The sequence below is a fragment of the Monodon monoceros genome, unplaced genomic scaffold, assembly GCF_005190385.1.
Source record: "Monodon monoceros isolate NGI ecotype Baffin Bay Population unplaced genomic scaffold, NGI_Narwhal_1 Super_Scaffold_11, whole genome shotgun sequence".
NCBI lineage: Eukaryota > Metazoa > Chordata > Mammalia > Artiodactyla > Monodontidae > Monodon > Monodon monoceros.
This window is the reverse complement of record NW_021703767.1, coordinates 68,394,865-68,418,789: the sequence shown is the minus strand read 5'-3', so window position 1 is coordinate 68,418,789 and position 23,925 is coordinate 68,394,865. Positions and strand designations below refer to the sequence as shown.

General features: G+C 49.9%; 1 protein-coding gene across 2 annotated transcripts in view; it reads right to left on the bottom strand.

Moving 5' to 3' along the window:
- The window catches only part of PDIA5 (protein disulfide isomerase family A member 5), an 89,147-nt gene extending 65,796 nt beyond the window's left edge, over positions 1 to 23,351 (bottom strand). Inside the window, exons 1-2 of one of the 2 annotated variants that reach the window (XM_029214219.1) lie at positions 23,193 to 23,351; positions 1,709 to 1,835 (exon numbers count right to left, since the gene is read on the bottom strand). In XM_029214219.1, the coding sequence (XP_029070052.1) occupies positions 1,709 to 1,835; positions 23,193 to 23,240 (175 nt within the window). In that variant the 5' untranslated portion in view covers positions 23,241 to 23,351. Of the gene's footprint in view, positions 1 to 1,708; positions 1,836 to 8,981; positions 10,361 to 23,192 lie in introns of those variants that run through there. The other variant, XM_029214220.1, reaches the window with a different exon arrangement.
- Between the last annotated feature and the right edge of the window lie 574 nt (positions 23,352 to 23,925).

Sequence of the window (23,925 nt, the reverse complement as noted above, 5' to 3'; positions counted from 1 at the left end):
CCATGTGAAGGCCCTCCCAACCCTGCCTTTCAGCCGTGGAAGGGGAGGCACTGGCTGGAAGGGGTGGGGGGGGGGAGAGAAGCCAGTTCCCGGCGCTGCTCCCAAAGCCCCTGGAGGTCCCCAAGTCTCAGGAGCAGGGCTGGGCAAGAGGCAAGGAGGCAAAATCACCCGGCCCGCGACCAGCGGTCCAAAGCAGGCAAGAGCCGGGCACACGGGCAGCACCGAGAGTTCCACTACCAAGAGGCAGAGACAGAGGCTGGGCGACGGCCCGAGAGAAAACAAGAGTGCTCCCAGCCCTGCCTCCGGCCCCTGCAAGCCCTGGTCTGGACACCTCGCCTTCCCACTCTCTCCTTTCCGAATCCTTTCCTGGTGGCGAGCCTCCTGTCGCTGCAGGCTCAGAACATCTCTCCGCGCGCTCCAGCAGAGGAAGCGAGACGGAGGCAGCAGCGGGACCAGCTCTACCGCCCACTGGCTGGTGGACCTCAGATCAGGCAGCTGTTCTCCCTGAACTCTAATTCCTCCCTCAACTGGACATTACCCGCAACCTCACAGCAAAGCAGCAAGTGAGAGCGTGTCACACAAGTTCCTGTCAGAGTCCTTCTAAGAAGATGAGCTTATGTGAGAGGACCCACCCAGGGAAGGACCTGAGCGAGTCCCTGGAGGGCACTGACGACCCCCCAGCTCCGGAAGCAGCCAAGGGGGCTGAGCCACGCTTGTCCAGGGCCCTAGACCCCAGGCCTCAGGAGCAACTCTGCTTTCCCCCTGCCTCGGTTTCCCCTTATTCTCGACAGGAAAGGAATGCTAGTCACACGCTGGGCTCCCAACAACAACCCCAGGGAGTGTGTGCCAGGCCCTGGGAAGGGCAAGCACGTGCCCGCGTGCTTGGAGGATGCAGGCTTCAGGAGGGACACACATCCAAAACATCCATCGGTCCCCCATGCCAATGGGAGTTGAGGATGAGCTGCCAGGGAGAGCTGTGCCCGGAACCAGCCCAGCCACTGGCTACTGCTCCTTCAGGGCACAGAATACTTGGCATCCTTAGGAGCAGCGAAAACACTTAACTCTGCTGGAACAGCATCAACAGTCAGACGTTCAAAGTCGCGGCCAAGAGCTGAGCAAACCTCTCTCCATCCGTGATGCCCTCGCCAGCTTCAAGGTCAGAAGAGGCAAACCACTAGTCCTACCCCCACTGAAGCCACCCTGTCCTGAGCGTGGAGCCCACTCCAAACTCAGTCTCTTGTTCTGACCCCAGAGCGGGACAGACTGGGGCCAGGCAGGGCCAGGGCTGCCAGCCTGGGTGCGTTCCCCCAAGCCTGGGACCAATTCAGCTGGCGACAGGTTGGCCCAGTCAATTAATCAACAGCTCTGGCGAAGCACGCCCTGGCAGGGCCGGCCGTGCTGTCCAGAGAGCCAGAGCGTCCATGCCGGGTGGTCACTGTCCTCTGTCCTCCTTCACACACACGTCCTCTCCCTCCTGAGGTACTGAGGGACTCCAGAGGGCTTTTCCTAAGAAACACTGGTAAAAGGGAACTGAAACGCCCTCTTAGGGATCCAAAAGCAGCAGAACTGACACCCCTGCATCTTCTGACGGACCTTCCCTGAGAGGTTTTTAGTCCCGGGGTCTCTGCCTCCCACTTCTGTCCCCGTTCCTTCCTTTCCATCCCGCCGCATCCCTGACGACGGCCCCAAGGCCAGGAGGGGCACTCACCAGATTTGGAGTAAAGCACCAGTACGTTATTCCGGGTCCTGAGAAGTTTTTTCAAGTCCTTGGGGTCAGAGACTCTCTCGACGAGTGAGGAGAACTTTGTAGAGGACAGCCACGTCGGCAGGACCACCTGGGGATCAAGGAGCCAAGGACCATGAGTCTCAGGTCCCGGCTGGGGCTGAGCAAGAAGGGGTGCCCCAGATGTGCTGCCTCTAGGCACAGTTGCCTTGGGAGGGATAAGGCTCACCCCTCCTTCTCTCAACTCTACACCTGCCTTTCGCCTCATCCCCTCTCCAAATCGCCCCCCCTCCCACAGGGACTCTTCCGGACCACTTCCAGCCACCAGCTCACCCTTCATCTTTTTTACAAAGCCGTATGGACTGCACAGGTACACAAGCATGCTGCATGGACATTCTTGCCATCCTTTCAATCAAGACCTCTCTGGGAGGTCAATGTCTGTACCCTACACTGCACCCAAACACCACACACTGGAGCAATGTGAAAACTCCATCTCACCTAGCAGCACCAAAGCCCCAAGTCCACAGAGAAGTATGATCACCTCTTAATGTGATCCCGTTTAGGGTGGGAATGGATGGGTGAGGGGTTTTCCACTTTCCCCACTGAGCCAATGATCTCAGGAGATCAGCCAACAAGAAACAAGCCAATTCTCCCAGAGAAAACCCTAAAAAACCTTGGGCCCTAGAAGTACCAGGCACCTCCGCAGGCATGAAGAGAGGTGGGCTGAAAAGCAGCGGCAGGGAAGGGGAGGTTGTTAAATGTTTGAACAAAGAGCTGTCACGCAGCAGATCCCCTCACCCAACCCACACAGTCCCCTGCCTAGCCGGCAGAAAACACAGGGGTTACCATCTACAAAGACTGAATAAGAAAAGTTCTGCCAGGAGACACCAGGCAAAGGTGGGAGGGAGTATGGACAAATTGAACCTAGAGATCACCCATCTCCCCTAAGCCCCTACCCCCCAGCATCTCCCTTCCCTTTTCCAGAATGTTGCCAATCTGATCCCCCCAAGCAGGTTAGAGAATTTTTCTCTAGGTTAACTGAGGAGCATAAGAAAAACAACCAAAAGATAGTGATTTGGAGACTCTTCCAATGAAACAGCTGACTTCCCATTCAAATACCCACTGTGAGGCCCTCCCAGTAAACAAGTGCCCTCCACCCCCTCCCCACACTCAAGAGTCTGCAACCCACAGCCCATGTCTTGATCTTCATTACACACAGATAACCAAGATTCACCAGACGTCTGAGCGAAGCCCTCAACACAAAGACAGAGATGAGAACAAAACAATGGAAAGATGAAACTTAAAAAGAACAGAAGAAAACAACTAAAATTATTATCCTCAGAGAAATAAAATGGTGCATCCATAAGACAAGAATAGAATGCTATGAAAAAGGAATAGTCAAAGAGAATGATGAAAACCTCTTAGAAAGTAAAATCCTTGCAGAAATAAAAAATTTCAATAGGGCTGAAGGTAGAACTGAAAAAACTCCTATAAAATAAAACAAAAAGATCAAGAAATAAAAAGCAGAAGAACAAGATAAGACAAATAATAGGTATTCACTAAGTGCAAGAGCCAAATTAAAGGAACTAAAGAAAAAGAAGAAAATAGAGGAAAAGAAATTATCAAGGAAATAATTCAAGAAAATATCCCAGAACTGAAGGATGTTGAGTTCCAGGTGAGAGGGCCCAACATCACCAATAAAAAAAAGACTCTCACCAAGTACATCACTGAAAATTTTCAGAACACTGCTGACAAAGAGGAGATTCTGAAAGTTCCAAAGGGAAAAGAAAACAAAACAAGAAAACCACCACACACAAAAGATCAGGGGTCAGAACTGGCATAGGACATTTCATCAGCACACCAAAAGACAATGAAGCATTGCCTCCACAATTCCCCAAGTAACATGATTTCCAACTGGAATTCTATAACCAGCCAAACTACCCGTCAATTGTGAGTAGAGATTGACTCAGACAGACTTAAGGTCTCAGATGTGAAAAATTTACCACCAAATTTCCCATTCTCAGCAAGCAACTGGAACTCATGCTCTACCAAAACAAGAAATAAATAAAAAATGAGAAAGACATGGAACCTAGGAAACAAAGGATCGAACAGAGGAGAGAGGCAAGAAGTACCATGTTGATGGTGAAGAGAAGTCCCAGAACAAATGTCCTGACCCCACGGAGCAACCAGCCCAGAATGGAACAAGGACAGAGGACAGAGGAACGTGGTCAATACGAAGAGGCAACTACAGATTATCCTATATGCTTGATCTTACAGATCACTTAAATAATCTGACGAAAGTCACACAGCTAATAAGAAGCAGGTCCAGCATCTGAACCCCAGTCTCTCTATTTGACCCCAGGCCCTCTCATGCCACTGCCTCTTTATAGCCAGAAGTCTCGCATTGAGTCTGAGCTCTACCACGCAATAGCTAAGATGCCCGGGCAACATCACTCGATCTTTCAGACGCTTCGTGCTTCGCATCTGATGTGGAGAAAATGATACCTCCCTCATGGGACAGCTGTGAGGATGAAATGGGGTAACTTATCGAAAATGCTTTATAAATCATAAAGCACTCTAATAGGATCAGTTACCGTAATATATAATACAAATTTCCATCTCAGCAGAGTAGGAGATGGAAATGTGGCCATATTTTAGTGTTTCTAAATATAATCTGCCATTGGATGCAACCTTACCCTTCTCCCCAGGGTAAAACCATCAGGAGGAGCTGTCCAAGAATGATTTCTCCCTTATTCTGCCCCAGCAGGGCAGTGCATGATGCCTGAGGACCCCCTGCCCTCATGCAGCGACCTTGAGAGCTCACCAAAAAGCTCATTCCACCTTATTATCACATTATTCCATTGCTCCCAGGGAGCTAACACACTTCAGACTAAAAGGTCCATAGCACAGTGCACATGGTTAAAGGAAAAAAATAAAAGAATCTATTGGACACTGCTGTTTTAAATCCTCAAATAACCTGGCCAGTCAGAAAAACAATTGCCCTTGCCCAGTGCCTCAGGACTCTGACCCGAAGACCAGCTCTCCTGAGGCTGGCCGGCACCTGCACTTCTGGACAGGGGAGCAGGAAAGGGGAAGGGAGGGCAGGCCCAGTGCCCACCTGCCTGGGTAGCACAGCAGGGTGCAGCTGGGCCAAGCGACAGCGAAGTGTCTACAGCAAAAACCACAAGAGCACCAAGTTTCAAGGCTTATCCACAGCTTCCTTCCTAGAAAGCCCGGCGAGTCCCTCAGGTCATCTAACCAACAGCCACTCTCAGAGTAAACAAACCACTTTTCAGCCAGCCACCAAAGCCTCTGAGCCAGCGTTCACCCTCACACAGCAGAGAACTTCAGCTCTGCCAGAAATACAATGATGCTGGGGCTTAAACTCACGGTCTGCGGCCGGCCTGGTTAAGAACCCTTTATGGAGGGTCCATCTCCTCTTCATCTCGTCCCATCCCTATTCCACCCCCTAGACTAGGAGCACCTGGCCCCTTGAAAGCCCTGTTTGTCCAGCATAATAAACATGACAAACACACTGGCCGCCACACTCTTGAGCTTTGCAGAGGTACCCTGCTGGGAGCATGTTACAAGGTAAGTCCATGACAGCTCTCAGGAGACCCAGAGGGACCACGGAAACCAGACAGACCTAGGGCAGTCAGAGAGGGTCTGGGCTGGAGAGTGGTGGGAGAAGGCAGATGGGGCCAGGCTGGGGTGGAGGGTGGGGTCTTCAAAGCCTGGCTCAAGAGCCCCTTCTGGCCCCATCTCAGACTGGACAGTCGTCAGAAGGCTGGAGTGAAGGGACCTGCTGGGTGGCTGCCCAAGTGGAGCGAAATGGGTCAATCCAAGAGCCTCAAGGGAAAAACAACAGAACTCAATGATTATTCATATGTAAGCGAGGAAGAAAGAGAGTAGAGGCTAAAATGACCCAAGGATTCTGTGCTCAGAAATGGAACAAGAACCAAAACTGGAAGAACTGGGAAGCAGCAGCAGCAGAAGAGGCTTCTGTCTTATGTTGAGGAAGGTGATAATAAGCTTGGGTGCAGACATGTGGACAAGACGCCCCAATGCAGGTGTCCTCCAGGCTGGAGAGTGAGCCTCAAGGTCAATGAAGTCTCAGGGGTCGGGGTCCAGGGGGAGAAGTCAGGAAAACCCTCAGCTGAGGAGGAGGAGGAAGGACCAGGAGAAAGGTGGGAAGAAGGAAGGAGGTACCACAGACCTGGTACCTGGTCAACACAGACCAGGGAGGAGACACGCAGGAAATCAGGTGTGATTTGCAGGTGAAGGTCAGGGCCAAGTCCCCAGGGATGTTCCGAGAGCATTCTGGTGATGGGAGGGCAGCCGGAAGCCAGGCTGCAGAGAGAAGCACACCCCACGCAGCGGGGAGCACAGGCGGCCGCAGGGTCGGGAGAAGGATGGGCTGTCTCCACCTAAGACAGGGAGCTGCATGGACGTTTGTGGGCACTGGAGAGGCAGGGTTTGCAGGAAGAGGATTTGAAAATTTGGGAACAAGAGGAAAATAGGATAGGTAGATCCAAGGGGAACTAGGGGGAACCAGGGGACTTTGGTGTGCAAAGAGCTAAGATGCTCAGTGTAAGATCCCTGAGAGAGGAGGGGGAAAGGCCCTTGTGTCTGGCCTTAGACAGACCCTCACCTTAGCAAGCAACCACAGGGGCAAAGGGAGCGAGGCCCTTTCCTCCCTCCCCTAACCCCAAGGGGACTCTCCTCCGGCCACTTAACATTCTCCTTTCTCCTCCACTTCAGTCGATTTTAACCTTTCCAGTGTGCACGCTCCTTCCTTTCCTTAAGATACAGCTCCAGTAAGCCTTGGGTCTCCTTGCCAAGAGCCTTCCTGCAGACTTCATGAGGCACAACCCACAAACCTTGCTAACAACAATAACTAAGGCAACTATAACAACGTTAATGATGCACAAACTCTCTGCTTTGTCAAGCCCTCAGGGGGGATGGGGCAATGTTTGAGAAGGAAGCCAGCCACCTTCGGAGCCAGCCATGGAACTGTTCCTGGGTTCCGCAGGCTCTTTACATTCTAAGTCTTTCCCTTTGGAGGTAGAGGAGAGGAAAAAAATCCCCTTTGTGCCCTATGCAAACTCCTTCTTTCCCCCAATAATTGTTTTCTTTCTGCCCCAGCCTTAACAGTATTTACATCAGGGCTGAGCTACCCCATGGGCTGGGCTGAGATCCATAAAACCTTTGCCTGGGTGCAGGGCAGAACACTGCCAGGAAGAACGGCTCCCTTCCGCTACTGCTAGGGAATACAGGCCCCCAAAGCCAGGTCCTGCTTGCATCAGAGTCAGTGCCCGCCCCCCCACCCCGCCATCAAAGTACCGGTCCCCCCAGCCTCCAACCCCTGTCATAGTACTACACCCGCCTCAGAACACTGGGCCCCTCCATCAGAGAAGCAGCCCCCTCCACCCTGAGCCCCTTCCCCCATCAGAGTGCAAGGCGCTCTGCAGAGCCCACTCAGGGTGCCTGGCACGAAGTCCTCACCTCCACCCTCCACCACGGCTGCAGGCAATGAGGTCGAGGACACTGACTTCTCCCCCTCACCTTCCAGACTCCCTGCAGTGCTCTCCTAACAGGTGTCTGCCCTGTTCAGGGCCCACCAGACAAATGGTCCTCCAGCCTGGAGGCTCACGCTCCTCTCCTCCCTTTGTGGTTTCCCCACGCCCCTTAGACACCACAGAAAGAGCACTGCTTCTGGAGTCAGACAGACCTGGGGTCAAAGCCAGGCACTATCACTTATAGCTAAATGATCTCAGATGTTACGAGTGTCATTTCCCTGCCTATAAAGTGAAGATAATACTGATATCTGCGCGGTTGCAGGGTTGGCTGAGGATTAAAGGAGGGGGAGAAAAGTACATAGAGAACCTAACATAATGCTTGGCACACGGTACACAATCATGGTAATTATCTGTATTAGTACCATTAGTGAGACAAATCACAGAGCAAGGGCAAGAGAAAAAACGGCACCACCTTTTCCTCTCCAGGGCCCTGCCGGCAATCAGGCAAAACAGCACATCCAGGCAGGAAGAAATGCGCACGTACACACATGCAGCATCAAAACCTCAAATGATCACCCGTCAGCACAGCAACCAACGGGCCACACAGCACATGGAGGACGGTCCTTCCAGGTTTTGTGCCCATTTGCCCCTCACAATAACCTGATGAGTGGGCACTAGCCTCATCCTACAGATGAGGAAACTGAGGCTCAGAGAGGTTAGCTTACTTACCAAGGTCACACACAGTAGGTCAAGTTGCAGAGCTCGGACTAGAGCTCGGGCCTCTCGGGTCCTGGCCAGAGGTGTTTGCTTCCCTCCACCCCACAAGCTCCTTGGACTCGCAGCGACCCAAGTGGACCACCTTCCCAGAAGTACCTCCTTCCCAGGAGCACCTCCTTCCCCAGCCAGGCCCATCAAAGCAGCCAGGAAAAGCCCAAATCTTCCAGAATCCCCTGGCAAGGAGAGTCCCAGCAGGGATTTGCACTAACCCTCTGCTTCCCGCAAGCCTAGAGCACCCTGTTGTCGACCACCCTTCTCGGGACCCTGGGGCAGTCAGCCCAGATCTGCCATTAATCAGAGGTGTGTACAGGGGTCCGGGCTCCCTTCTGCCTCGCTGTCCCTCTAACACACCACACTCACAAGCTCCTCTCTTCACTTAACCTCACCCACCATCACCACCAGCCTAGACATAAAGAGTCATACAATTCTGGAAAATAACAGGGAGAACAGTCCTTGCCACATTACACCCTCAGCTTTAAAAAGCTCCAGATCTCTGGGGCGCATGCCAGCACCCTCACATTCTCTATAGCCCGGGAGGCTGTCTGTCGTTATAGATTCACTATTCAATGCAGATCATGAAGCCAGAGGTATTCTATTATGTAAAAGCAACTTGCTAAAGGAAAAAGAGTTGAAGACAGAAGGTTAACATTACGGAAAAAGGGTGGAGGTGGGACTTGACCTTTTTTGCTCTGTCACCTGAAAAAAGATACCCTTCTTATGTTGGGAGCTGTGAAGAAACTGGTTTAATTTAGTGTAGCCCACATTTTGCTCAAAATAGTTTTGAAATGTCAGAATCTAAGTCTAGACTCTTAGGAAGCTAGTGGTAAAGGGATCCAGGAATAAGGTTAAAAACAGATGACTTGAACCCAAGGTCAGAGAATCCAGCTGGCTGAGTATTTGAGAGCTAGAGGTTTGTTAGAAAGAGTCAGAGACCCAAGTTTTGTGCTGGCTTTGATACTTACTGACTATGTGACCTTGGACAAGCCATGTCTCCTCTCTCCTTTCTCTGTAAAATGAAGGGGTTGAAAGTGATTTCCAAAGTCCCTTCCAATTGTGATATTCTGCAAACCTAGTTTCATGACCACTACCAGAGAAGTACGGTGAGGTAATTACACCTCATGAAGGAACTGCTGAGTTGCCCTGGGCATGTGGCCACCCACATTAAAAGTCAAACCTCTCAGTCTTCCTTGCAGCAAGTGCCCCTGGCATGTAAACAGAAGTGGTATGTGGCAACTTTTAGGAACTGTCCCTCCTAGACACCTGGTATGAGTCTTCTTAGCCTCTTCCCCCTTCCTGCTTGCTAGAATTTGGAAAGATGGCTGGAACTCAAGCAGCCACCTTGAGACAATGAGGTAGAAGGACTTGCTAAAAATGTGGAGTTATCAAGATAGAAGGTACCTGGGACCCTGATACCACAGATGGATATACTGGCCCTAGAACACCCCTTTCCAGCTTCTATGTGAGTGAAATAAACAGTCGCTTTAAGGCACTATCATTCTGGGTTTTCTGGCACACATGCAAATAGATCTTGTGTGCCTACTGAAACAAAAGCTTTAACTAGAAAGAAATACTAACATCTGCTCCAGTTGGGATATTTCAAATCATTGAATCATGCATTATACTTTAGATAAACTGTTACGAGGAAGGAGACAGCGAGACTATCAAGGATCTGATTTACTGTGTTCCTCCTAATTACCCGAGTTGCACTATGCCTGTTCCTAACAGTATCTTGGTCACCTGGTGGCAGCTACCCACAAGTGAAGGGAAAATTAGCTAGTAACTCTCCAGTTTCCCCACAACCTCAGCCCTTTACTAGTAAGGGGACCACTGCAGGCCACCAGAAGGCCAGGACATTCCTTTTAGTTCACAGGCTTGAGCTGGGCTGGTTGGTTTCCCAGATACACGACTCCTCTCAACATTCCTCACATGCCATCTCCAGCCTCCAGGTAGCCCTCCAGAGCCAAGGCCTCAAAATCTCCTGAGGCTGTGCAGCACAGAGGAGCCCGGAAGGCTGTGGAGACTAAACATGTTAATACATAGAAATCCGTGTCCTACCATTTCATTTTGGATGGCTCCAGTCATTAGAAAGTCAAATTCCTCCCCCTCCCAAGCCATTCTGCCAGCCTATCACACTCTGAAGACAGCAAACACATTCCCTCTTAGGATTCTGTAGGTGAAATTCCCCGACTCCTCATGTGCCCCCAAGCCCCTCACTGTCCTGAATGATCTGCCCTAGACACCGCCATGTTCCTGGTTCCCAATGTGACTGACCCCAAGGCTGGGAGCACGGTGGCAGAGCCTGAAGAGGGTAACGTGCCATATTACACTATAATTTACTTTTGGAAATAAATACCTATGCTTTCATAATTCAAAATACAGGAAATTAATCTCAACACAAATCTTGATTTTTGGATCATGGTTTTATGAAAAAAACTGAGAAACACCATTAGTGAATCTCTTAAAATATGGCACCCAACTGTCATACAGCGCTGGCAAAAGCCTAAACCAGTACAATTCTTTTGGAAAGCTATTTGGCACAATTAATCAAGTATCTTAAAAGTATTTACGCTCCTCGACTTCGTAACTCCACTTTTGGGAATGTGTCCCGAGGAAATTAGCAGAGATTCTGACACATACATGACTTGCTCGGTCCTACTCATAAGAGTCAAAAATTGTAAACGACCTAAATATTCAACAGCGGGGGAGTGATTACTTAGAGTAAACCACTCAACAGAATAAAATGTGCATTTACACGATGTTTTCAAAGATTGTGCAATGAAAAGATTTTTTTTAATGTTAAGTTTTTAAAAATAGAATTCAAAATGTACATGGTATGATTACAACTATACACAAAATTATGCTCAGAAAATAACTGGAAGAAGAAATGCACCAAAGTAAGGCTTCGTCCTTGTGCGTATTTTTCTAACTTACCATAATAGGCATGTCCGATAGAAATACTTAAAGAAAAAAAATTTACCATCATTTGATTACCGTCACGGAAATAATTAACAATCTCAAAGTATTTCCCCACCGCAAGAAAATATAACTTTACAGTTGAGAAACCTGGCAGAAACCTCCTCAACTAAGGGACCAACAATAACACCACCAGTAATGGGTCAAATCAACTTATGTCTCCTGATACAATGCACTGAAGGGAAACATCCAAAACCAAATTGAGGGACATTCTTCAAAAATGTCAAGGTCCCGGGCTTCCCTGGTGGCGCAGTGGTTGAGAGTCCTCCTGCCAATGCAGGGGACACGGGTTCGTGCCCCGGTCCAGGAAGATCCCACATGCCGCGGAGCAGCTGGGCCCGTGAGCCATGGCCACTGAGCCTGCGCGTCAGGAGCCTGTGCTCCGCAACGGGAGAGGCCACAACAGTGAGAGGCCCGCGTACCTGGGAAAAAAACAAAAACAAACAAACAAAAATGTCAAGGTCCTGAAAGACAAAGACTGAGAAACTGGCCCAGATTAAAGGAGACTAAAGAGATATGACAATTAAATTCAATATGTGATTCTGGATTAAGTCCTGAGCCAAGCGCTACATTCCTGACTTTGATCATTGTACTCTGGTTATGTAAGAGAATGGAAACACTGAAGTGTTTATGGGGGCAAAGGAGAGTCATGTCTGTAAACTTTATATATGCAGAGGGAGAATATGATAAAACAAATGTGATAAAATGTTAATCTGGCCGAAGGGCAGATGGAAATCTTTTATATTCTTCTTGCAGCTCTTCTCTAAGGCTATTTCAAACTTAGAGTTAGGGGGAAAACACCTAAAATAAGACAGAAAAAAAAGAGATGCCTAGAATACAGCCAAATACTGCCCCCACCTCTTCCACAGGCTTCCTGAAATCCTCGGCCATCTATCCAGCGTCACTGGCACTTTCCCATGTAAGAGCAGTGCTTATCTGCCCTTCTTCACTTCCAGCTGACTGACTGCTCACTCCTCTGCTCACCTGACATTGTGTAGTTTTTTTAATAAGAACTATTATACAGAATCTGCAAAGAACTTTGCATGCAACACATACCTAGAATGGCTTTGATGAGTGAGGGTGGGGGGGAGAAATGCTAATTTTTAAATATAGGTAATTTATGCCCCTTAAATGGGCAAATTTTAAGCATCTGTCACCGAGCACTACGGCTAAATACCCCCTTCACAAGGAGCTAATAAGGCCTAACCTCAAACCTAGTTTGAAGATTTCGCCACTGATATTTCCCAATGTTCAAATAAATGTCCACCACCCAGCAGGCTTTGAAATAAAAACGAGCACCGCCTGGATGGCGTGTGTGTGTGTGCGTGTGCGTGTGTGTGTCTGTGTGTGTGTGAGAGTGAGAGAAAGACAGAAGCCTGGCCCTGGGATGTGGACAGCTGAGGAGCTGAGGAGCTAAATGTGCTTAAGAAAGAGAGAGAAGTAGGAAAGCGCTTGGCTGGCACAGAACCCAAGAGAGGATTCTTTAATCCCTACATCGAGGGCCTAGGGATGTGGCCATGATAATGATAAGAGCTGCAAGTACAGAGTGTTTGTTGCGTGACCAGGAGCCAGCTACGCTGCTCATATGACTATCTAGTTCATTCTCTTGGCAAGTGAATTAAGTAGGTAATTTCATTATACCTATTCTATAGATAAGGAAGCGGAGACAAAGAACAGTTAGAAACTTGCTCAACGTCACTGGCAAGTAGGTAAGAGAGCTGTGACTCAGACCCAAGATGAAGTGGAAAGACCAATTCCTACAGCCACACACGTCTCACTGCTTGCTCCTATAAATGCACAGCCAGCTGCACGTCTTATATTTTGCTTCCTTTAAAAGCCACACCTTATACATGGGCTACACAGTTTTCCCACCTGTTTCCACAGCACAAACGTGGCTGTCAGCAAGGGAGAGTTCAGAGGCAGGACAACTGATCTGAGAGCTTATGAAAACAGGTTTTCTTATCCTGAAATTGCAACTGCAGTGCATTTAACCAGGACTTAAGTCCTAAAGCTTTTAATGTTGTGGAAAACCTCTTCTAGAGCCAAGAGGGCTCTGGGTTGCTGCCAGCCTGGTGTGCCAGGCCTGCTAACGAGGAAGAGCTGGTGGAGGGAGCAGAGAATTAGGTAGCAGGGACGAAGGAAGGGCAGGTGAATTCCCACTCCGGAAACCCAACCTGCCTCAAAGCTCCATTAATTGAAAAGAAAATAACAATTCAAGTGCTCATGACTCATGAGGTACATCTGTGCTTTGACATACAGTATATCATTCAGTCCCCTAAAGCTGAGGGTCTAAACCGGCATTTTCTACCCCTCTGGCCTTAACCCAAGAGCCAAGTCATAAAATCACTTCGGTGGGTTACCACCAGCATTTTTAAAAATAACATTAAAAAGGAAACATCCATGCTTCCCTGGTGGCACAGTGGCTAAGAGTGCAAGGGACATGGGTTTGAGCCCTGGTCTGGGAAGATCCCACATGCCACGGAGCAACTAAGCCCGTGCACCACAAATACTGAGCCTGCGCTCTAGAGCCCACGAGCCACAACTACTGAAGCCCGTGTGCCTAGAGTCCGTGCTCCGCAACAAGAGAAGCCTCCGCAACGAGAAGCCTGCGCCCCGCAACGAAGAGTAGCCCCTCTTCACCGCAACTAGAGAAAGCTCGCATTCAGCAACGAAGATCCAACGCAGCCAAAAATTAATTAACTAATTTTTAAAAATTAAAGAGAAAAGGAAACATCAGTCTGTACCATAAGCAGCAAGACTGTTTTTGGTGAAAAATCTGCATCTGTTATGTTCATATAGACATATATGTACTTGATTATAATGTAAAATGCAAAATTCTTCTTCCAGGAGTTGCAGTAAAAATGTTTGAAAAACTGCTATAAACAATCTGTGTGGGAGGTGGTACCATCCCCACTTTACAGATGTGAAAACTGAGGTTCAAAGAACTTAAGGAGGGCTTCCCTGGTGGCACAGTGGTTGAGAGTCTGCCTGCCAATGCAGGGGACGTGGGTTCGTGCCCTGGTCCGGGAGGATCCCACACGCCGCGGAGCGGCTGGGCCCGTGAGCCATGGCCGCTGAGCCTGCGCGTCCGGAGCCTGTGCTCCGCAACGGGAGAGACCACAACGGTGAGAGGCCCGCGTACCGCAAAAAAAAAAAAAAAAAAAAAAAAAAAAGAACTTAAGGAATTCAACTTGGGTGAAGTCTAAAAGGGCAGAGCCGGGACTCAGAGGTCTTCTGGGCACAGATTAGAAGCTCTTCTCTTTGCCCATCAATGTGCACACTTCCCACTGGTATCCCTCGAGGTCTCTCCACTCCCCAGAGCTCTACCCAGAACAAGACCCGAAAGGCCAGCAAGTCTGCTTTCCCTTCCAATCTAGCTACTGAGCACAGCCAACGAGAAAGAGCTTCGGTGACTGCCTGAGCCATCTTCTCTGCTACCCGCTTGTGCACACTTCCCTAAACGCCTGCAGAGAAACGCAAAAACGGCACATGCTTCAGCCAAGTGATGCCTCACAGTGTCACTAGTGTATGTGGCTTGTAACATGGGCAGAAGTTGTGCCACACCACTCGGCCCAAAGCTGCAACCTTGGCTGGCAAAATACTGTCCACCACGTAAAATTAATGTTAACTTGTAAATGTCTCCAGTTTGTAGTTGGACAACAGCAATAAGTATAAGCTTTTTGGAAATACAGATTCCTGGGCCTTCCCCTTGAAGAAAATCACCTCGTGGATCTGGAGAGCCCAGGAATCCATTTTTACGCATACCTCCCTAAGGCGGTTGGATTCACAGCCAGGTTGGAAGGCCATTATTCCATCTTTTAAAAACCCCCTCCCTGGACTCCATACCACTCCCCTCTCCCTCACAGCCAGAATGTTCCATCTCCCTCCCCGCCTTCTACCCACTCCTCAGCATTGTCAGAGCTGTCAGCCCCCCACCATCAAAGAGGCTCTTGGTGGAGGTCCAGCAATGACCTCCACATGGATAACCCAACGGGCACCTCCATGTCTCGTTTTGCTCAGCCTCTTGAACCCAGGCAGAACTCGCTTGGTCTCCCTTCTACCTCTCCAGCCACCCTTCCTATCTTCTTTGTAAATCCACCTCCACCATCCTGCAAATGCGGGAGTTCCTCAGGGCTCACTCACTCAGTCCATCTTCTCTTCCTGCCCCACACCCTCCCCTGGGGTCCCCCACCTGAGCAGCACCCCTAAATTAACATCTTCAGCCCAGACCTCCTTTCTGAGCGCCACACCCTCACATCCTGCTCACTCAGCGGCTCTTAAACCGGGGTCAAGTGTAATTCTCAAATGTTAAAAACCCAATTCTCATACAAAGACTGAGCACATTTCAAAGGGTTATTAACTCATTAATAAGGGACCCACTAAAATGACAAAGCTTGGTCAAAAGAGGATATAAGAAAAAAAAGGTTAATAAAAAGATTTTAAAAAGAGGTTATAGGGAATTCCCTGGCGGTCCAGTGGTTAAGACTCCATGCTTCCACTGCCGGGGGCCTGGGTTCAATCCCTAGTCGGGGAACTAAGATCCCGCAAGCCGTGCAGCACGGCCCCCCCCCCCCAAAAAAAGAAGTAGTTATAAGAAACTTACAAGTGGTCGATGAAAAACAGGTATGATATGATTGCTAAATGAGATACCAAGCCGGTTAATGTCCTGAAGGATCTCTCTTCTCTACCAAACAGAAATCATTTGCATCCTTTCTAACTTTACAGAGTATGGGTCCTCAGGAATAATAAACAAAGTGACATTCCCTAAAGTACTGGATGCTGCTGAGGTGGGCTTCCTAGACAATGCTCCAGTGTGACATTAGAAAGTCACTAGATCATCTTTTATTTCCAAGTTTGGTGATAATTTTTCTTACGCTGGGGTCTATGAATTTGGATGGGGAAATATCACATCTCTATTTTCACTAATTTCACTGAAATTTAGCCTTCCCTTTATTATGAATGTAGGTAACTAATTACAGTAGCACTTGCAGTGTCCGTGGCTTTGCCATCAACAGAAATCACATTTTCTCATCACAAGAGGATTGCTGCAGATATCTTGAAACACTGTCTATGCTTATCACTACTTAAAATTACAGAAATTATCAAACTTGCTACTAGATCTTCTTATATGACGCATTTAAAAAAATACATACTATTTTGTCACAATTTATTATATTTTAATAACTATATTTCAATATCACTGGTTTCTTTTGTAATCCTATGCATTCTGTTTTATACATTTAAAAACATTTTTCTAAGAAAGGGTCCATAAGTCTTCAGAGAGGCCGTTCCTGACTCCCTGCAGTAGGATAGGGACCCCTGTTACACATTCTCTTACCACCTTATCTTCCTCCTTCCAGCACTTACTAGCTGAATTAAATAATAAATTAGTGGCTCTCTCACTAGGCAATGGGAGGAAGGGATGGTGTCCATCTTAGTTATATTTTGTCCCAAATGCCTTGGTATAGTATGTCTGGCTCATAAAATACTCTCAAGAAGTATCTGTTAAAAACAAAAAAAAAAGGGGGTTTCCCTGTTGGCACAGTGGTTAAGAATCCGCCTGCCAATGCAGGGGACACGGATTGGAGCCCTGGTCTGGGAAGATTCCACATGCAGTGGAGCAACTAAGCCCGTGCACCACAGCTACTGAGCCTGTGCTCTTGAGCCCGTGAGCCACAACTACTGAGCCCACGTGCCACAACTACTGAAGCCAGCGCGTCTAGAACCCGTGCTCCGCGATAAGAGAAGTCAACGCAATGAGAAGCCTGCGCACCGCAAGGAAGAGTAGCCCCCGCTCGCCGCAACTAGAGAAAGCCCGCACGCAGCAACGAGGACCCAACGCAGCCAAAGATAAATAAATAAATTAATTAATTAAAAACAAACAAAACACCAACAAAAAAGAAAGATCTGTGGAGTAAATGAACATCTGTGACACGTGCAACATGCAGACAGTGGTCCATGTTTCTTTGAAATGAGGAGCATGTACAACACTCTGCCCAGGACCCAGCGGGTCAGACCCCTTGGTGACAGCAAACCTGCTTGTTCCTCGGGAGCCTGCCCTACTTGGCCCTATAACAGAGCTTTCCAGCCAAGCCCACATCTTGGCTCAGAAGCTAGATCACCCTAATGTTTTAAGCCCCAATGTAAGGCCCTCGACCTAGATCTCCATTAATACCTTCCACGCGAAGGATTAAAGGATCTGCTCACGAATTAAAGACATCTGCTCGAGCCAAGGGGTTAGACAAATGGTGGGATTCTTTGGGGCGATGGATTCTCTACCCCTGCCCCAGCCAGCTGTGAGGAGTGGGGAACTCTGAAGCGGGGCACAAGCTCACCATCAGGCCATCTGGGAACAGAGCGCACATCCACCTGGGGGCTCAGTATGACCTTGGGGGATAAAAAGACGCAAAAAGGCTATTCTAATCCCATACTCCTGAGTGTTTAACCCCGACTCCCCCGCACTGCATGACTGCAAAGCTAATCATTTAGAAGTGGTCATAAACTGGTGTGTGGAAAGAGGCCCTGTTGGACGTAGGTGGTCAGAGGGGACAGCTATCTAGAGCCATGCAGGAGGGTGATGAGAAGGGCAGGAAGGATGGTCAGTGAGGGCCTGGCTATGGCCCCTACTCAGGCCATCAGGGAGCTAAAGAGCAAGGTTCATGGACTCCCCAGGTAAATGGCTGGTGCTGCGATTTCAGAAAATAGCACCTGCCAAGGAGGCTGCTCAAACATTCAGGCGACCCACTCATCTGCCTATGTCCTCCCCTTCCAGGCCACGACCATCAATGGTCTCTCTCTTCCTGCTCTGTCAACCTACTCATCCCTCTTTTGGGGTAACAGTACTCAACCAGCTTACCTCACCCAGCTCATGTGGGACTCAAAACTACACAGGTGTGAAATATGTGGAAATGCTTTGCAAACTCTAAAGCCCTCTACAAATGTACCAGGGGTCTTCTAATTCTCGTTGCCAGGTCAAATGGGTAGCCAGAGGCCTGGGTCAGGGCCACAGGATGGGCCAGGCAGGAGGAACAGAGCTCCTTCCCTCTCCCACTGAAACCTAGGACACCAGGTTTCCCTAGGGGGAAAAGGAAGCGGGGGGCAAGTAAACCATGGAAGTCCAGCAACGTAGGAGAACTTAGGCTCTCCTACACCCCATGCGCACTCTCTGGTCCACTGTCATTTAGCCTCCAAAACCTACCACAATCACCAAGGGAGACACAAGAGCCCCACAGAACAAAACCACAAAGCTGGGGCATACCTTCCAGGGAGGCGGTGTGGTTGGTATCTCCATTCTCAAGAGAGGATCCACTTTCAGAAGAAAGGGGAAACACAGAGCACTTAAATCCTCAGTTCCTCTGTCCGCATGCACGCGTACCCGCGCGCACACGCGCGCGCGCACACACACACACACACACACACACACACACCCATCCAGAGGCTCTGCAGCGGCCCAGTGCAGAGGGGCAAGGAGCCATCAGGAGCTCAGCTCCAGGGGACTGTGACGGGGAGAGTCCTGGCTGCATGGGCCCCCCAGCCATGTCTCGCAGCCTCCGCTCACACCCGCTCTGGCCCTTCACTGGCTTCCGGGCGCCCCTTCTCCAACGATCTGAGGTGACTGCTGTGGCTCCTATTTATTGGGCACGTCCACGTGCCACACAGTGTGCTGGGTGCTTCCTGTATTATTTCTGATCCTTTCAGCTTTGCAAGATGGATATCATTACCACCACTGACAACAAGAAAACAGTCAGGGCCCAAGGTCACATAGCTCCTGAGTGTCTAGCTGGCTAAAAGCCCATGTTCTTTCTATACCATCGCACTGGACTACATCTTGTAGATAACAGAGAAGAAAGTAAGAGGAAGAAAGTGTTGTTTTGGGAAAATTAATCCAGTCTCTCCCGCTCCAACCCAACCCTCCACTGTGGCGTAACTGCTCTTGGTATTAAAAGGGCCGTTTTCATCATATCTCTCCATTGCCTAAAGAATCAAGTCCCAAAAGCTTTGTCAGGCATTTAAGATTCTTTCCAATTCACTTTTCCAGCCTCGTTTCCCCAACCCCACACTCAAATCCTCCCTTCCATCCAGCCCGGCCCATCACTCCTCATTGCCCACGTTTCTGTCTTGCCTTCCCTGCCTGCAACACTAATTCCTTCAACCAAACACAGACTGGGGGTGACTGCACGCCAGGTCTGGGCGAGGTGCTGGGACAGGGAGGATCCCCGCTGTCACAGAGCTCAGAGTCTGCCTTCCTTGTGAGGCATGAGCTGCGGCCCTTCTCTGGCCCCTTGGTGCCCCAGAGCATGACCCTGGCCCGAATCCACAGCACTGTGTTTGCCACTCCTACGGCACTCAGTCATTCCAACTCGTGTGCCAGTTCTGTTTTAAAACTTCCTCTGTAATGTGTTTACTTCTGTGGGAAAAGTGCACTCCAGGTTCCAAGCAGCATTATCAATGGCAATTAGGCTCTCATGCCAGCCCACAAAAGCCTATTAAATATATAGAGGTGTAGAGCCTAAATACGTGTACATTAAAAGCTCTGCAGGAGAGAACAGGGCAAACATCTGCTGCTTCCTGCACCCCTACCCACTGCGCCATCAAGTTCTGAGCTTCACGCCACCCTCTGGGGCAGAGGCCTGAGCAGTGGCTTGGGAGGAGGGAAGCAGGTGGGAGCTGGCACGACAGAGATGGAGGGGGAAGAACGCTGATGTGTCATTCAGGGGCCTGGCTCCCATCCCCACTCTGTCTTTACAAACTAGGCGGCCTCAAGTGGGTGAGTCCCTTCCCTCTCAAAACCTCACTTTTCTCTTTTATAATCAGGGAGCTGAGTTAGGTCAGTAGCTCTCAGACCTCTGAAGCTCACAGATTGGCAGGATATATTTTTAAACATGTATTTAAAGTATATGTTTAAAAATATATAGTGTGTATTACATATATATTTTAAAATAAATTTTATCAATTAAAGGCTTTTAAAAAAAATCACAATACACTATCACTGCTTTCATTTTTTTCAAAAGGACATTATAAACCACTCCTCCACCCCACCCCACCCCCCACATGCACTCCCTCAATATGGACACCGTGTCAGAGAAATGAAGTTTTTAAACCGGAAATATTTGGAATCATGAAAAAAAAAAAGCCATTCACCATTGTTATTTTTCCAATTTGTCCGTGAACCAGTGCAAACTTCATCACAGCCCAGCTCCAGGCCTCAGCCTGACGATGGAACCCTTGAGCTGGGTGAGGCTGAGTCCTCTCCAGCTCTGACATTACTCCACTCTGAGCGAGCTCTGGATGGAGACTATACAACAATCAGCATGGATGGCCCTGGGGAAGGGTCAGCTGCAGGAAGGAGCTGAGTGGGACAGCAGGAAGGGGCAGTCGGCTGCAGGGGTAGGGACAGGACAGCCTGGCCTCCCCAGCCGCAGGCCCAGGGCAGAGACACCCAGCCTGGAAGGGCTGGAACTAACCTGTCCCAAGTGTTGACTAGCGCTGTTTCCACCCCAGAGTGTGGAAGGCTGCGAGTCCCCAAAGAAACTTTTTTAAAAGTTCCTTTACTAACTTTTTCTGATCAAAAACTAATGCACATTCATATAGAAAACTTGGGAAGTACCTAAAAAGCATAAGCAAAGAAGTAGGCAAAAGTCACCCACAACTCCACCTTCCGGAACAATCACTGTAAACATTTTGATGCACTGCTAATCCCTCAAACACTTTTGTAGCTATCTTCAGCCACCCTGGGATTCAGTTTTGTATCCTGCTTTTCCCCTATTTATCACACTCAAACACTTCTCCATGTCCTTAGATATTCTTCATAGCATCATAACATATTTTGATAATAAACCCAGCATTGTAGTAAATACCAATATTCTTTATAAACATTACTTTCCGTGGTATGGATAGGGCCAGAAATCACTTAAACATGCTGCCGTTGTTAAGCATTTAAGCCACTTCCATATTTTTGCTATTGCAAAAAACGTGGTGGGTGTACACCCCTGCCCATGAATCTCTATAGACCCCTTTACACTTCTCTGTATCTCTTGGGTCACAGCCCAGTGCTCTGCGCGTATCTGCCCCCAGTAAATACTGAGTGGACAAAGAAACCCAATCCACTCCCAGGAGCTTCGGAACCCTTATCAGATGGACGTAGAGTTTATATTTACAAAGGCCCACCCTGGTGTCCACCCGCCACTCATCACTGACCCTACACCTCAGGCTCACACCTGCTAAGTCAATCTTGGGCTTGGGGAAAGGAGAAGATGTCAATTCCTTGTTGAGGCCTCCCAGGTTCTAGGGCTCTCAGCAAACCTACCCACTCTCCACACCTCCAGGTGGAGGGCATCAGCAGACCTCAATTGCCTAGAGGACTCCCACAGCCCCTCCTGAGGGCTCAACCCATCCCTTAGGAAAGTCATGGGTGACCTCCCTCTAAATTAATGTATGGCTCCCCTTCAGGGGTGCTCCCAGAACTTCAAGTATCAGCACTCACTGTTCTGTCTTTATCTGCTCACAGGACTGACTCCGCTGCCCAACGCAGGGCAACACCAGAGGGCAGGAACAATGTGTGTTTTGCTCCCTGCCCAAAATCCAACCCAGTGCCAGCCAAACAATGGAGTTGAAAAATAAATATTTGCTGAATGAAACTTCTTTCTGGTCTGAGTCTCAAGCCTTTTATTTTCACAGGAGGAAGAGGAAAGGGGAAGAAGAGAGGAAAGTAGGACCTCCTAAAACAGCCCAAGTGCAAAGACCTGACAGCGGGTGGCACTGGAGATGGCCCCCTCTGCACAGTCCAGCAGTCCTGCCTGGCCTAGAAACCAGCCCAGACCAACCGGCAGCAGGAACAGAATACAAACAGATCAAACACACCTAGATTCGGGGAAGTGACACTGCCCCACTCCAGCCTCGTTTCTCTCCAAGAGAATGGTCAGATCTAGAGGGGCAAGGACCTTCCTTTCCCACCCATTTTCATACAACTAGAAAATACAGGGCCACTCCTCACTGGCGAACCCAGAAGGTCAGGGTACTGAGAGATGGAAGTATTTAAAGCAACTCAAGCCACACTCCATTTTTTTCTCCTCACGTTTCGTCCAGCATCCTCACCACACCCAAAAGAAAAAACCTGTAAAATCTGGGTTGGAGACAGTGCCAGCAGCAGGAGGTTCCCTTCAGGAACTTCAGGTAAAAAAGGAGCCAAGATTGTCCTAAAATAAGGCAGACCAGAAGTTATACTAGAGGTGTGGAAGGAGGCCGTATTATCCTATCACACACCCACAGCAACACCAAGGCCAAACCCGGGGCCCTGAGTGCTGTGGACACACCCATTCCAACCTCTCTCAGGGATGCCCTGCGGCATTCCTCCCCCACCCCACAAGGGTAGCAAACTCCTCCGGAGAGCCTGCACTCCCATCACCCTGGCCCACCCCTTCTCCACTCCTGTACGGTTTTGCAGTTTAGAGCTACGTCCTCTGATTTCTCATCCGACCCTCCTGACAACCTTGTTAGAGTGGTATTTAAAGCGTCCCCATTTCATGGATGAGAAGATTAAGTCAGGTACATTAAACGATAGGCCGCGTCACAAGCCAGAAAGTGGCTGAGGTTCCAGCCAGCCTCAGTTGGGTGAAGGAGCTTAACTACCCCGCGGTGACCCCACCCGGCCCCGCCAAGCCTGGCCGGCTGGCGGAGATCCACGTGGTGACTGGAGGTTCGCGGCTGCTCAGAGCCGAAACCAAGAACTAGGTGGCTGGCTCCAGAACAAGGTTTCCGGCAGTGCTGGTGGCAAGCACCCACCCCCTTCTTACCCCGTACTCACACAGGTGCAGGGCCCGGAGTCTGGGGTACAGCACCCCCGCAAGCCGCCGGCGTCCGGCCCTAGCCCGCGGCCGCCCCTGACCTGCGCCCCTGCAAAGTTGTGTCCGCGGCGCAAACCCCCCACCCCCGCGAGGTATCGCCCAGCGACCCCGGGGTCCCCCACCCCGGGCTCCTTTCGACCTTTGAGCCCCGGAGCACCCCGCTGGGAGTGCACGGCGACCGCCCCGCTGCCTCCCCCGCAGCCACCGGGTCCCCGCCTGCTCGGTACGCACGCCCCCAACCAGGCGCCCGGAGGCATCTATCTCCCCGCACGTCCCGGGAGGGCCGGGAGCAGGGACCTCGGACCCTCGCCGGGCGCACGTGCCGTCCCGGCCCGGACCCCAGCGCCACAGCCTCACCCAGACCGCCAGCAGCAGCAGCAACCACGCCGGCACGACCCGCGCCATCCCCGCCGCAGCTGCCCACGGCCGGTTCTGGGCCCCACTCGGGCTCCCGCGACCGCAGCTCCGCCGGGGACAGTCACCGCCGCCACTTCCCAGCCGCTCCCCGCCTCCGAGTTCCCGGTGCCACGTCTGCCAAAGCATGCGCACCGCGCTGGCAGAGCCTGCCGGGGAGAAGTGCGTGCTGGGAGTTGTAGTTTGCAGCATGGCTGAGCAGGGGTCCGCGGGTGTGAACTTGGCCCCCAGGCCAGGTAGAAGTCTGAGTGGAGTGCGACATGGTCAGGGTCAAAGAGTAAGGGAAAGCAGTTAATTTGGGGGGCTTGCTCTGTGCCTAGAACTTTAGCAACAAGATCTCCTTCAGCTCAGGTAAGTTTTATTTTCCACACTTTGAGGATGAGGTGGCGGCCCAGAGAACTTAATATGACCCAGATCACACAGCCTGGAAATGGCAGAGTCCGGTGCTGCTTGTGGAGGATAGGAAAAGCCGTCGTCCCTGCCTCCCTCCTACTGTTTCTTTTTTTCATTCAGAAAACTGTATTGAGCTGTTGGAAAACAGTTTGACATTTCCTCAAAAAGTTGAACAGAGATGACCTTATAACCCAACAATTCCATTCCTGGGCAAAAGACTTGAAAACAGGTATTCAAACAGATACTTGTACACAAATGTTCATAGCAGCATTATTCACAATAG